At 42.2% G+C, this 14565-nt stretch overlaps 1 protein-coding gene across 1 annotated transcript in view; it reads right to left on the bottom strand.

The window, feature by feature from the left end:
- Positions 1 to 14565, bottom strand: part of LOC122433474 (ATP-binding cassette sub-family A member 17-like) — an 86706-nt gene that overhangs the window by 22016 nt on the left and 50125 nt on the right. The window contains exons 17-20 of the mRNA XM_043456469.1: positions 7083 to 7245; positions 2582 to 2885; positions 869 to 1142; positions 500 to 704 (exon numbers count right to left, since the gene is read on the bottom strand). Of these exons, the coding sequence (XP_043312404.1) occupies positions 500 to 704; positions 869 to 1142; positions 2582 to 2885; positions 7083 to 7245 (946 nt within the window). The remainder of the gene's footprint in view (positions 1 to 499; positions 705 to 868; positions 1143 to 2581; positions 2886 to 7082; positions 7246 to 14565) is intronic.

The raw sequence follows: 14565 nt of genomic DNA on the forward strand, positions 1-14565 counted from the left end.
GCCCTAAGCATGAGAGAAAGGATACAATAATCTCAAGTTATTCTTAATAAGGTAAACAAGGTGTTGGCAGGACTCCAGCAGCACTGCCCTTCCCTCACTCCTCTGGCCGTGCAGAGGACACCAGTGCAGTGAGATGAGGAGCAGAGGCAGAACCAGGGAGGACGTGCTCCAGGCTGCACCCCTCTGTGCCCTGGAGGGCTACTTCTGGAATGTAAACACCCATCCCCAGGGTACTGTCTTACCAGCCTGAGGCAGCAGCTCTGGGGAAGTCACCACCTAGAGACCCTAGAGCAGGGCCCCCCGCTCCTAATGACGCTGGGACGGGAATCACCTTTTACTGAGGGTCAGCGAGGAAGCTGCATTCACAGCCATGTGGCCCATCAGGGGCAGAGCTGCCAGCCTAGACGTCTGGTTGGGTCCCGGTTCTTTGCAGGGGCCCCAAGGCCAGTCCCCTGGACACAGGGGGTTGGGAGGAGGGGCCCCTCACAACTCAGCTCACCAGCAGCAGCAGGCTGGGAACAAGGAAGGACAGGAGGTCCCATAGCAGAGAGGAGAGCCAGAATGTAGCCACGTGGACGCCGCTGATGAACTGGACCTGCTTGGCCTTGAGGCCTCTCTCCTTGACTGTCAAGATGGAAAAGGAACTCGAAAGGAAAGCCATTCCAAAAAGCAAGTTGATGACAAGATAATGTCCTTTAGGGCCCCTGTCAAAGGCAGGATATAAGGAGAGAGGCAGTCATTTAAGTAGAACTGGTCAAAGCAACCATATTCCAAAATAACAATTTGTAATTAAAACAAAGAGACAAAAAGGGAGGAAGCTGGCGGTAACGGGAGACGCTCAACGAGGAGGAAGGAAAGCTGCACATACTCATACAAGATGTCCTCTGCGGTCTCCATGCTTGACTGAGGCTGAGGGTGGTTCAGGACTGTTATGGACGCCCGGGGCCCAGAAAGCAACTTGAACAGGACGTTATCCACCAATGCCAGCACCTGGGCCACGGAATGGTACGCCTGGTTGTTGAACAGTGCTGTCACGATGGTGTGGTTCCCCATGTCGTCAAAAGAAATGGCCACCAGGTAGTTCTGGTCAAAGACCTCGGGCTCCTCCTCTAACTTTTTCAGGAGGAATGCTTCCACTGGGCCTGGAAGAGAACAGACCGCTGAGTGGGTCGCACCAGGGCCTCGCAAGGCAGGGAGGACTGCGGCTCCTCCTGAACGTCTCTCTCCTTACCAAGCCCCACACACATCCCCAGTGGGGTCCTCCTGTCGTGGCCATGCCCTGACTTCCGGTCATCCACTTGGGCCTGCAGGGCTGCCTCCTGCCTGAGCCCCTCAGGCCTGGGGCCTCAAGAAAGTTTTCCGTTCATTGACTGGAGCGGCAGTGAACAGTCTTGCCCAGGCATCTTTCAGGCTTCCCTGCTGTGCAATCCCCATGCACACCACAGGCTCTGAGCTCAGGAGTGCCCTCTGACCCTCTGAGGCTAAGCTATGTCTGTGTGACCATCACGGACTGTTCCTCTGCACTACTGCTTATCCACAAGACCTCTGGGTGAGGAGCTCTCTGAGAGCTGTTCATCACCACACTTCTAGCACACAGGCTGACTGACCAAGAACCCTGGAATTTTTATGCTGGAATGATCACTGTACTGGTGGCTGAGGGTTACCGAGTGCCAGTGTTGCAGTGTGAAGCACCTGTGATGGGCACTCCCCTGGAGACCCTCTGGTGGCAGTGTGAGGAAACCAAGGTTGGGAGAGGTAAAGCACTACAATCCCAACCATTTCTGCAGCTGATCTCTTATACTTTACTAAAAATAAATCCTGAAAATTTTCATTTTAAATTAAAATAACACATCAATATAATTTTAAAAATCAAATAATTATACAAAACTTACAATGGGAGATGGCAGTGCCATGGCCTTCAGCATCACTATCCCTGGCTCCTGCTCACCAGGGCAACCACGTTGAAGTCTTTCAGTCCGTGTTTCTTAGGATCGCTAAATAGTCCATTTCTCTACTGACAGCCTATCTCGGAAGCAAGGACTTAGCTCTCTTAGAGGACTATCCCCACCTCCTAGGGCCTTCCCCACCCCTCCCCACCTGCCCTAGAGTTGTATCGTAAATTCAGTTTAACCAGTAGTCAGTTTTGACATTCACTATGAAAAAGTAGAAGTTATTCACAGCTGAACCAAGTAGCACACCAGGACATGTTTCTTTCTTCTGTACACCTGTGCCCCTCTGAAGGAAACACTATTCTCCTTTTCTCGTCTGCTTAGTTTTTGTCCCATCTGTCACCAAATCACCCACAAACTCCCTTGGCAGAAGTGTAAATCTCTTCTCAACACGTTCAAACATAACAGAACATTTGTTTCATTTTTGGACATGCTTTAGTCCCTAGAAAGACACAACTTGGTCCCATTTCTAGGAACTTTCCCTTTCCTGTTACTTTTTAAAGATTTCTTTCTGAGGCTTCTAGCCACATATTCTGACTTCAGAGAGCATCATGTAGTGTGGAAGCACATGGCTTCACTGCAGGGAGCAATGGGCCTGCTTCCTGCCCCGTTTTCCTGGGTGTGGTACTTACTTTGCAGCTCCCGAGGAATCTGGCCCTCAGCCACAAGCACATCTGTCAAACGTTCTACAAACTGTGGACCCAGCCTGGAGTTCGGAGAAATGTAGAATGGAACAATAGTTTGACCATATACTTTTAGGGTCAGCTCCAATGGGCTGTTGTCCATGCTTATATCGAAGTTGAGGAATGAGAGGCTGATACTAAGAATGACCAGAGGCACCAGGATCTGTATTGACAGCATCATCATCCAGTTGCGCCAAGAATAGGTAGCCCTTTTCAAGAACATGGCATAGAACTGTTGGCAGAGAAGGCTGAACTACAATTTAAAAAAAGAAGGACATATTATTAACATGGTCACATGTTAGGTAGGAGCTGGCAGGCAGTGAAGTGGCTCATGTTCAACTGTATTCTCTCATATTATGTCTAACATTTTGATTGTGTCAAAAATTGCTTCAAATTAAAGTTCTTTGACTTAATTATTAGATTAACATTTAATGGCAGAAAAAGAAGGCACAGATTGGAAAGAGTTTGAAAGAGAAGTCTAAACAGACATCAAACGTAAACATGATACATTGTTTTTTACTTGTCAGATTGGCAAAAATTTTATGTTGATGAGGATACAGGGGGAAGGAAATGCCATTGCTTGCTGGCATTTTAATTTGATATTACTTTTTTAGAAAACAAATGAGCTGAATGAATAAATTTGACAGCGACACAGTCTTTTTTTTTTTTTCATTTATTTTTATTAGTTGGAGGCTAACTACTTTACAATATTGTAGTGGTTTCTGTCATACATTGACATGAATCAGCCATGGATTTACATGTGTTCCCCATTCCGATCCTGCCTCCCGCCTCCCTCCCCATCCCAACCCTCTGGGTCTTCCCAGTGCACCAGCCCTGAGCACTTGTCTCATGTATCCAACCTGGGCTGGTGGTCTGTTTCACCCTTGATAGTATACTTGTTTCAGTGCTATTCTCTCAAAACATCCCACCCTCGCCTTCTCCCACAAAAAGTCTGTTCTGTACATCTGTGTCTCTTTTTCTGTTTCGCATATAGGGTTATCGTTACCATCTTTTAAAATTCCATATATATGCATTACTATACTATATATACTATATATATATATATATATAGTATATATACTATAGTATATATACTATATATAGTATATAAAGATATACTATATCTTTCTGGCTTACTTCACTCTGTATAATGGGCTCCAGTTTCATCCATCTCATTAGAACTGATTCAAATGAATTCTTTTTAATGACTGAGTAATATTCCATTGTGTATATGTACCACAGCTTCTTTATCCATTCATCTGCTGATGGGCATCTAGGTTGCTTCCATGTCCTGGCAATTATAAACAGTGCTGAGATGAACATTGGGGTGCACGTGTCTCTTTTAGATCTGGTTTCCTCAGTGTGTATGCCCAGGAGTGGGATTGCTGGGTCATATGGCAGTTCTATTTCCAGTTTTTTAAGGAATCTCCACACTGTTCTCCATAGCGACTGTACTAGTTTGCATTCCCACCAACAGTGTTAGAGGATTCCCTTTTCTCCACCCTCTCCAGCATTTACTGCTTGTAGACTTTTGGATAGCAGCCATCCTGACTGGCGTGTAATAGTACCTCTTTGTGGTTTTGATTTGCATTTCTCTGATAATGAGTGATGTTAAACATCTTTTCACATGTTTGTTAGCCATCTGTATGTCTTCTTTGGAGAAATGTCTGTTTAGCTCTTTGGCCCATTTTTTGATTGGGTCATTTATTTTTCTGGAATTGAGCTGCAGGAATTGTTTGTATAGTTTTTAGATTAATTCTTTGTCAGTTGCTTCGTTTGCTATTATTTTCTCCCAATCTGAATGCTGTCTTTTCACCTTGCTTATAGTTTCCTTTGTTGTGCAGAAGCTTTTAACTTTATTAGGTCCCATTTGCTTATTTTTGCTTTTATTTCCAATATTCTGGGAGGTGGGTCATAGAGGATCCTGCTGTGATTCATGTCGGAGAGTGTTTTGCCTATGTTCTCCTCTAGGAGTTTTATAGTTTCTGGTCTTACATTTAGATCTTTAATCCATTTTGAGTTTATTTTTGTGTATGGTGTTAGAAAGTGTTCTAGTTTCATTCTTTTACAAGTGGTTGACCAGTTTTCCCAGCATCACTTGTTAAAGAGGTTGTCTTTTTTCCATTGTATATCCTTGCCTCCTTTGTCGAAGATAAGGTGTCCATAGGTGCGTGGATTCATCTCTGGGCTTTCTATTCTGTTCCATTGATCTATATGTCTGTCTTTGTGCCAGTACCATACTGTCTTGATGACTGTAGCTTTGTAGTAGAGCCTGAAGTCAGGCAGGTTGATTCCTCCAGTTCCATTCTTCTTTCTTAAGATTTCTTTGGCTATTTGAGGTTTTTTGTATTTCCACACAAATTGTGAAATTATTTGTTCTAGTTCTGTGAAAAATACCATTGGTAGCTTGATAGGGATTGCATTGAATCTATAGATTGTTTTGGGTAGTATAGTCATTTTCACAATATTGATTTTTCCAATCCATGAACACAGTATATTTCTCCATCTATTTGTGTCCTCTTTGATTTCTTGACAGCCACACAGTCTTTAAGCTAGAGATTCCACTTCTAGTAATGCGTACCACAGATGCACCTGTGTAAAGATGCAGGCCACACACAGCGAGGTCCCTGGGCTTCAACAGTGAAAATCAAAGCATGCAGTCATGTGCACTGAGATCCCAAGATCCAGCCTTGGGCCCAGAGGTGGCGGCTGTGGAGGTCAGTGCCACAGGCTCCCATCAGCTTCTCTTTCACTGGCGCTGCGCTAGCTGGGTGGGCTGGGGCCTTCAAGCCTCAGGTTTCCCAAATACCAAAACACCCCAGAAACCCTCTTCGAAGCACCCACCATGTCTCCCACATTTGGATTTGAGGCTACTTCCTCTCAAGCATTCACCAAAAGGCATCACTATCACCCTGCCGGAGGTGGTGCTCTGAGAAATACTTCCTGGGAAGGTTCTGGAGTTGTTTCTAAAAGCAAAGCTTGGCCAAATAGAGGCTGGATAGATCCTTCCTGGGGTTGGAGAAGAGCCTCCTGTGTAGGACAGGCACTGGGTCTAGATAACCTCCAAGACTGGGGGCTCTGTGGATGGCAGCTTCCCCTTGAACAGGTGATTTAAGACTATGAAACAGTGAGTCATCTTCACTAACCCATGAAAGGGCTCCCTGGTGGCTCAGTGGAAAAGAACCTGCCTGCTAATGCAGGAGACACAGGTTTGATCTCTGGGTCAGGAAGACCCCCTGGAGGAGGAAATGGCAATCCACTTCAGTATTCTTGCTTGGGAAATTCCATGGACAGAGAAGCCTGGTGGGCTCCAGTCCAAGAGGTCACAAAAGAGTTGGACATGACTAAGTGATTGAGCATGCATGCATTCAATCCATGAAAACCAACCTCATTATTTTGTAGTAAACCATATAGATAGCTAAATCAAGACGACTATATAAAATGTATATCAACGTTCTTTTTTAAGTATTAAAATCTGCATGAAATACAGGTTGTCCATATATTTCATAAGAATTTTTTTTTAAATTAAGGATTTCCCTGGTGGTCCAGTGATTAAAACTTCACCTTCCAATGCAAGGAGTGCGGGTTCAAACCCTGGTGAGGGAGCTAAGATCCCACATGCCTCGTGTCCAAAATACCAAAATAGAAAACAGAAGCAAATTCAGTAAAGAATTTAAAAAATGGTACACATAAAAAAAAAATCTTAAGAATTTTTAACTTCAGGTGGTACCATGCATGATTTGTTTCATAGTGAAAGACTAAAAAGAAAGGTTAAATATGCTTTTTGGACAGTAGATTTAATGCTTTTTTAAAAAGCTAACTCTCCTGATTTCTTTTTTTTTTTTAAATGCTTATCTATTTATTTTTGGCTGTGCTGGGTCTTTGCTGCTGTGTGGGCCGTTCTCCAGTTGAGGAGAGCTGGGGCCCTTCTCCAGCTGTGGTACACGGGTTTCCCACTGCAGTGGCCTCCCTTGTTGCCAAGCATGGGCTCTAGGGCACTGGAGCTTCAGTAGTTGTGGCCTCTGAGCTCTAGAGCGCAGGCTCAGTAGTCGGGGTGCTCAGACTTAGTCTCTCCACAGCATGTGGGGATCTTCCCAGGTCAGGGATTGAACCTGTTCTCCTGTGCTGGCAGATGGGCTCTTCACCACGGAGCCACCAGGGAAGCTCGACTTACTGCTTTTACTCTTTCTTTTTCCTAGTGAAAGAAATGGCCACGCCCTTTCTATGAGCTTTTCTGATACTTCCTTTCCTGGTCAGAAAACACCAGCATTCTGACTTTCAACTGGAGCACGGTATTCCTGAAATCCAGCAGAGCCAATCTTTTATGTCTAAAATCTGCAGTTTTTCTTAAGCCCCTATTAAAGGTTGACATTCATGTCTTGACAGAATAATATCATGATTCCAGGAATGGAACAGAAACCTGCTTCTTGCATTTGATGTATCTGCTCACCCCAGTGTTAGGATGGATGGGTAGGCCGGATGGTATTGAGAAAATCCTTGAATGAAGACGTCTAATCCTGTTGACAGGAACTCTGCTCACGAGTGGATGAGAATGGAAGGAAGGAAGCTTTATGATCTGCAAGTCTATGTTGGAATCCATCAGTTTATTAACCCTAAACCAAACCAAAAACACAGAAATGAGAATTCTCAAAATCACAACACATTCCATTTTTTTTGGATTTAAAGAATGAAAGTCATGTAAGATACGAAAAAAATAAGTTAGGACACAAACAATGAGGAGAAAAAAAGGCACACCATGATTACATACTGTTGGCAAGTGTATACTGGCTAGAAAGGGCTTAAAAAGGAACTAACAACTGAATTAACTGACCAATGGCTTCTCCAAATAACTGAGGCAACACTAGCTTGAATAGATTTCATTATTTTCCTTAAAAGATCCCACACACAAATTAAAACAAAAATATAATATCACTTAATATGTACTTTATGAGCAAAACCATAAATTATAAAACGCGGCACTTCTGACCCTCCAGGTCTGGGGTTTGTAAACTATGGCCAGAGATCCAAATCCAGCCCAAGGTTTGTTTTGGTATGGCACAAGCTCAGAAAGGATTTCACACTTGTAAACTATTAATTAAGTGTCTACATGGTTAATTAAGTGTCTGCATAATACCCTTGTTACGTGACCAGTCCTACACAGCCTAAAGTATTTACCAAAGCTGTAATACTTTGGCCACCTGATGCAAAGAGCTGACTCACTGGAAAAGACCCTGATGCTGGGAAAGACTGAAGGCAAAAGGAGAAGTGGGCAGCAGAGGATGAAATGGCTGGATGGCATCACCAACTCAATGGACATGAGTTTGAGCAAACTCCGGGAGATAGTGAAGGACAGGGAAGACTGGCGTGCTGCAGTTCATGGGGCTGCAAAGAGTCACACACGACTCAGTAACTGAATAACAACGACACAATACCCTCGATTATGCGACCAAGCCTACACAGCCTGAAGTATATACTATCTGACCCTTTAGAAAAGTTTGCCAAACCCCTGCTCGGGGTAAAATTCAGCAAAGTATGAGGTAAAAAAACATACTTTTACTCATAGTCTTTGAGCCAGTTATTCCATTGCTGGGAATTTGTCACAAGAAAATAATTCAATAAACTGGTTCATTTTCCCTCCAGTACAGTTCTGCAAAGGACAGTAAATTAACTGTTATTTATTGCCGTGACACAGATTATCCCAAAACTTAGCATCTTAAAACAACAGTAAGCATTTACAATCTCACACAGTCCCAGTGGGTCGGGAATTTGGGGGTGGCTCAGCTGTGTGGTTCTGCCTCAAGGTCTCTCCTGCGGATACAGTCCAGCTCTTGGCCGGGCTACAGCTGTCTGAAGGCTGGACTGGGGCCAGAGGGTCTGGCCCACTCACAGGAGAGTGCCCGTATGTGGCAGTGAGGAGGCGGCAGTGGTGTGTGGTTCTCTAAGTGTAGTCTGGACAAGAACACTGGTTGACGTTTTAATTAGCATTAATGATTAAGACAAAACTGAAACAGCAAAGATGTCATGTCAAAACTTTACTCATCCACCCATGAGGTGACATTTTTATTGGACTAAATAACACATTTTAAAAATATCGAAGAGTATTTCCTCAAATTCTATTGTTAATGAAATTGCTTCAGATAGGACATACTTTGAAGCTTAATTCACACTATTAACATTTTATCAGTCATTGTCGGGGTCCTTTAACGGACCGGAACCTGGTGGTACGGAGTCGACGATAAGAAAGTGAAAGAGAGAAAGAGGCTGATGTCCCTTGGTTTACGCAGAGGACCAATAAAGTCCTAGATACAGGACTTGCATCGCTCACGAAGGCACCAGGCATCCTCTCGAGGGGGTCTTAGAAGCCCGGGCAGAAAAGTGAACACGACGGGTCTCCACGCTCCAGAGAGTCAGCCAGAAAAGGAGAGAGAGAGAGAGAGAGAAAGAGAGAGAGAGAGACAAAAAAGACCCGGGGACCCAAGCTCTGATGAAGCAAAGGTGCTTTAATGATTTTTCTATGAGTATATATAGGCTGCAGTACAAGAAACTTCTTTCGGGAATGATAGAGATCAGAAAACCAAATGTACAGCAAACGTTACCAAGGAAACAAGGGCTAATGTTAGTCACAAGGTCAGGAGACAATCCCTATCTCAAGAAAGGGGAAGGAGACTAAGCTGTTTTGTCCTAAGGAGAATGTTTACTAAAGGAGACTCATGCTTACCTCACACAATGACCTCAGTCCCTGGGAGCAGCGTGCTGTTCCGCTTGAAGAGGGACAAAGGACTCATGAGAGACAGCACGTAGGAATCCTACTGTCAAACATTCCCTGACAATTCCCCCTTATTTATTTATAATATTTGTAAGAAGAGTTCTGACCATCAAAGTTTGTTTAGTTTTGACAATCTTTGCATGAAGGCAACGGTAGACAACAAATATAATTGTTAAGACAATCACCAAAATTATGGTTCCAGATCCAACGCTATGAGTAAGACTTTGAAACCATCCACGTGGGTCTAGCCCAGATAATTGATCAGCTAATTGTTTAGCTAAAGTTTCCATATCAATGGAAGAGGGCAGATTATTAGAAAAGGTTTCAAATATTTCTTTTTGTAACAATTGTACATTCAGAGAGGCATTATCACGTATGTTTTGTAAATGAAACTTGATTTGTTCCCAGTTGTAGGCACTATTATTAAAATGAACAGGAGTAACACAAAATTGAGTAGAATTCCAGTCACATTTTAGCATCACCTGTTTTTGTACATCTGTTAATTGATCTCCAACCCATTCAATGGCTGTTTTCAGTTCCTGTATTTCTTCTTGAATTTCCTCATCTATCTGAGTCTGAGTGGCCCATATAGTATGGGCATCTTTAGTCCAATTTTGAATAAAATTATGTGTCTGAATAGAGGTTTGTAAAGCAACACCAGTGACAGCAGCAGTGGTGCAAATGGCTATTAATCCCAAAATACTAAAAATCAGCCATCCAATAAATCGTTTAGATCGCCGGAGCAATTTAGTAAGCAACCGGGAAGCAAGTCCAGCCATGGGACCTTCTTCCCAGGGCCGTTGGAGATTTATTGGTAACCATAGACTACGTCGAGATCAAAGAATTAAAAGAGAATCATATCTTAAGGAAATAGAGGAGTTAAGACAAGTATATAATCTGCAATTTATGCAAGTTACAGAACGTATAGTCTTATTGAATTGTAAGTTTCCTATAGCTATAACAAAAGGAAATGGAACACAGGCTTGTATAAAATATGATTGATTATAGCGAAAGAAATAATTGCTATGGCTATGATTGGTCCTTGTGAAATGTCCGGTCCAAGTCCCAAGTTCCTCAGTGCTTGCAGCAAGCTTCCAGATATCCCATTGTTCAGGCCCAGTCTGTTTATTGACGACGATTCGAGGACGAGGGGGGGCCATTCCACTGTCATGCCATCCAAGAAGTCCTTTGTCATGGTGATGCTCCACTGTAGTATTGGTAACCTTCCATGCCACTTGGGTAATGTAATCACATACAGTACTGTTAATATCATCTGAGCAGTTAGATAACAACATACCGTGGGGTCCCCAATCAACAATCGTATGATTGGCTAAAAATATTAATTTCCCTGATTTAGCCTGACATTTGTCCCATTGAACAGGAATATTTTTAAAGTTCTTATTAGTAAACGGTTGGCATGTTGTTCTTTGTTCTTTCCCTAATTCTTTCCCTAAAGTTTCAGTAGTATAAACATGGTTCACTGACAAAGAAAGGGCAGTAAATAATCCAAGTAGTGTCCGAAAATCCTCTTCTGGAGACAGGACGAAAGCCCAAGTTTGTCAACTAACGTTTATACATAGTTCTGCTGGGTCCATACATAAAGGAAGGACTTCATAACCTAAAGAGATATTAATTAGTTTCCCTTCTTCTTCAGGGTGTGAGGGCCCTTTAAAGCTCCAGGGAGAAGGCATATGTGTGGAGTCATTAGTTAATACGATTGGTCCTCTCTCCGTCCAGTCTACTACCTGAAGTAAAGGGGGGTTAGGTATGTAAGCCCAGTAAGTGTGATTTATTGATTCAGCTTGAGCGGGGGAGGCGCAAGCAAGCAGAGCAAGCAAAGCAACGAAAACATTTTGAGGATTCCGAGGCATTCCCTGTTGAGAAACCAGATTTTCAGCTTGATTAGTGAGTGTTTTTATTTGTCCCCATGAGGGGAGATCATAAGGTTGATGCCCCCGAGAGTGGCGCTTTCTAGAGATTTTTAGAGCTGTCATGGCCCGTATTGGAATTTCTTCTTCCTGGGGTTTTTGCTGTTTCTTCTTTATCTTGAAGGCTGGGGGCTGCCCTGGCTCGGATCTTCCGAAGAGGAAGCCATGTGAGCGCATTGGATCCATCTGGGGAAATACAAGCCTACCCCTTTCCCTGTAAAATTAATTTCCCAGGTTTCCATTGTTTATTTAACCCGTCTTGGTACCAAATGGGCAGAGGAGAAGAAGAATCTTTCAATTCTTCGAAATGTTTTTCTGCTCTAGTCAAGATATCTCCTTGTGGTAAGTTTAAAAAATTTAAAACAAATAAAGCCATATTAACAATAGTTGAAAAACAAAACAAACAAACAAAAAAAACAATAGTTGTAGGTTTAGAAAATATCTTATGTTGGAATTTAGTAAAATCTGTTTTAGATGAGGAAGACAGCAATGTTCCTATGTATTTTCCTCTTTTTAATTTCTTTATTTGTAATTTTAGTGTGTGATGTGCTCGTTCCACTATGCCTTGTGCTTGTGGATTATAAGGAATGCTGGTAATATGTTTAATAGAAAAGGATTGTAAAAATTGTTTGAGATATCCTGAAGTGTAGGCAGGGCCATTGTCTGTTTTAATAGAGCTAGGAGTTCCCATTATAGCAAAGCAGGCTAGTAAGTGAGTTATAACGTGATGTGTAGCTTCACCGCGAAGAGGTGTGGCCCATATAAAAGAAGAATTGGTGTCGATACAGACATGTAGGAAGGAAGATGGAGAAAGTTCAGGACAATGAGTTACATCCATTTGCCATAGTTCATTAGGTTGTAATCCCCGAGGATTAGCACCTTGTGCAATGGGTCGAAGATGTAGGGGTTTACAAGTAGAGCAATTATTAATAATTTCTTTAGCCTGGCGGTATGGGATTTTCCATAGTTGGTGTAGGGAACCAGCATTGTTGTGCAACAAAGCATGTTGTTCTTCCGGAGTAGCAAAAGAAACAAGTTTATCAGCCTGTTCATTACCATAAGTCATAGGACCAGGAAGGGAAGAATGCGCCCGAATATGTGTAATATAAATGGGAGAAGTGCGGCTTCTAATAATGGATTGTAATTCTGAAAAAAGTTGTTGAATAATAGGTTGATTGGAATTTATAATAGAGGTTTCTATATTCCTTAATACAAAAACTGAATATAAAGAATCAGAAACTATATTAATGGGGTAAGGGTGTAGGGAAATAACTTGAATAAGAGCGTATAATTCATTTTGTTGAGCAGAATGGAACTTAGAGTAAAAGACTTTATATTCTTTGAGAGACCAGAATGAGGCTTTGGCATTTTTAGTTCCATCTATATAAAAAACTTCAGCTTGTGGTATAGGCTGTGAGCTGACAATGTGGGAAATAATAAATTCAGTATTTTTGAAAAAATTCCATAACTTGCTAGATGGATAATGGAATGAAATTTCTCCAAAATATTCTAGAAAGGCTATTTGAAAATCGGTGGAAGTTTGTAATGCATTTTCAAATTGAAATTTATTGATAGGTATTAGTCCCTGGGAGCAGCGTGCTGTTCCACTTGAAGAGGGACAAAGGACTCATGTGAGACAGCACGTAGGAATCCTCCCGTCAAACATTCCCTGACAAGTCATTACTTTCTAAATATAGACAGTCAACAAAGAAATAAACTCCAATTTATAGTGTTTACCAATTTCATGTTGTAAACACTCTCACCAGTATTGATCTCAAATTGTCAACATAATGCTTCCATTACACAGTGTAAGTAGACGTAAAAATAACCTCAATAACACTGATAATAGTAAAATATAACCAAATCATGAGGAAATAGTTTTTATTATTTCCCTCTGTGATTATTGTTATTTATAAGAAATATAGATTTGTTCTTTGTCCTGGTTCCGGAACAGAGCTCCTAAAACTCCTGCAAATTTCTAAGTGAAGAGAGCCGTAAGAGTGTCCTTTGTTGTGGTGACTTTGGAAAGCACCACAAGATGGAGTCTGGTTGCCAGGGGAACCAAAACCATGTGATTGGCAGGTTAGAACTTTTGATCACCTTCACCCAATTACCACACTCCTGCCTCCAACCTCTGAAGAAAGTGAAAGTGAAAGTTGCTCAGTTGTATTCACTCTTTTCGACCCCATAGACTATACAGTCCATGGAATTCTCCAGGCCAGAATACTGGAGTGGGTAGCCTTTCCCTTCTCCAGGCAATCTTCCCAACCCAGGGATGGAACCCAGGTCTCCCACATTGTAGGGGAATTCTATACCAGCGGAGCCACAAGGGAAGCCCAAGAATACTGGAGTGGGTAGTCTATCCCTTCTCCAGATCTTCCCCACCCAGGAATCAAACTGGGGTTTCCTGCATTGCAGGCAGATTCTTTTTTTTTTTTTTTTTAGATTCTTTACCAACTAAACTATCAAGGAAGCCTCTCTCCAACCTCTGGCAACCACAAATCTGTTGTTTCTGTGAATTTTTTTATATTCCACATATAAGTGAGATCACACAGTGCTTGTATTTCTGTGTCTGACATTTCATTGAGCATAATCTCCTCAAGGCCCATCCATGTTGTTGCAAATGGCATGATTGCTCTTTTAAAAAAATTTTTATGGACAAACAGTGTGTGTGTGTGTGTGTGTGTGTGTGTGTGTGTGTGTATCAATCACATCTTCTTTATCCATTCACCTGCTGATGGACACTTAGGTTGTTTGCACAACTTCAGCATTATTTCATAATGCTGAAACAAACATGCTGGGACAGATATCTCTTTGAGGCAATGAGTCCACTTTCTTTAGATATATACCCGTAAAGTAGAACCAGATCATATGATAGTTCTATTTTTAATTTTTTTGATGAAATTTCAATATTGCTTTTTATAGTGGTTGTATATCAATTTACATTCTCACCAACAGAATACAAGGGTTCTCTTTTCTCCATATTCTTGCCAACACTTGTCATCTCCTGTCTCTCTACCATTTCAATGGGTGTGAAGTGATAGCTTACTGTGGTTCAATGTGATTTGCATTTCCCTAAAAATTAATGCTTTTGAACTGTGGTGTTGGAGAAGACTCCTGAGAGTCCCTTGGACTACAAGGAGATCCAACCAGTCCATGTTAAAGGAGATCAGTCCTGGGTGTTCACTGGAAGTACTGATGCTGAAGCTGAAACTCCCATACTTTGGCCACCTCATGCA

The sequence above is a fragment of the Cervus canadensis genome, chromosome 32 (genome assembly GCF_019320065.1).
Source record: "Cervus canadensis isolate Bull #8, Minnesota chromosome 32, ASM1932006v1, whole genome shotgun sequence".
In the NCBI taxonomy this organism is placed as follows: Eukaryota; Metazoa; Chordata; class Mammalia; order Artiodactyla; family Cervidae; genus Cervus; species Cervus canadensis.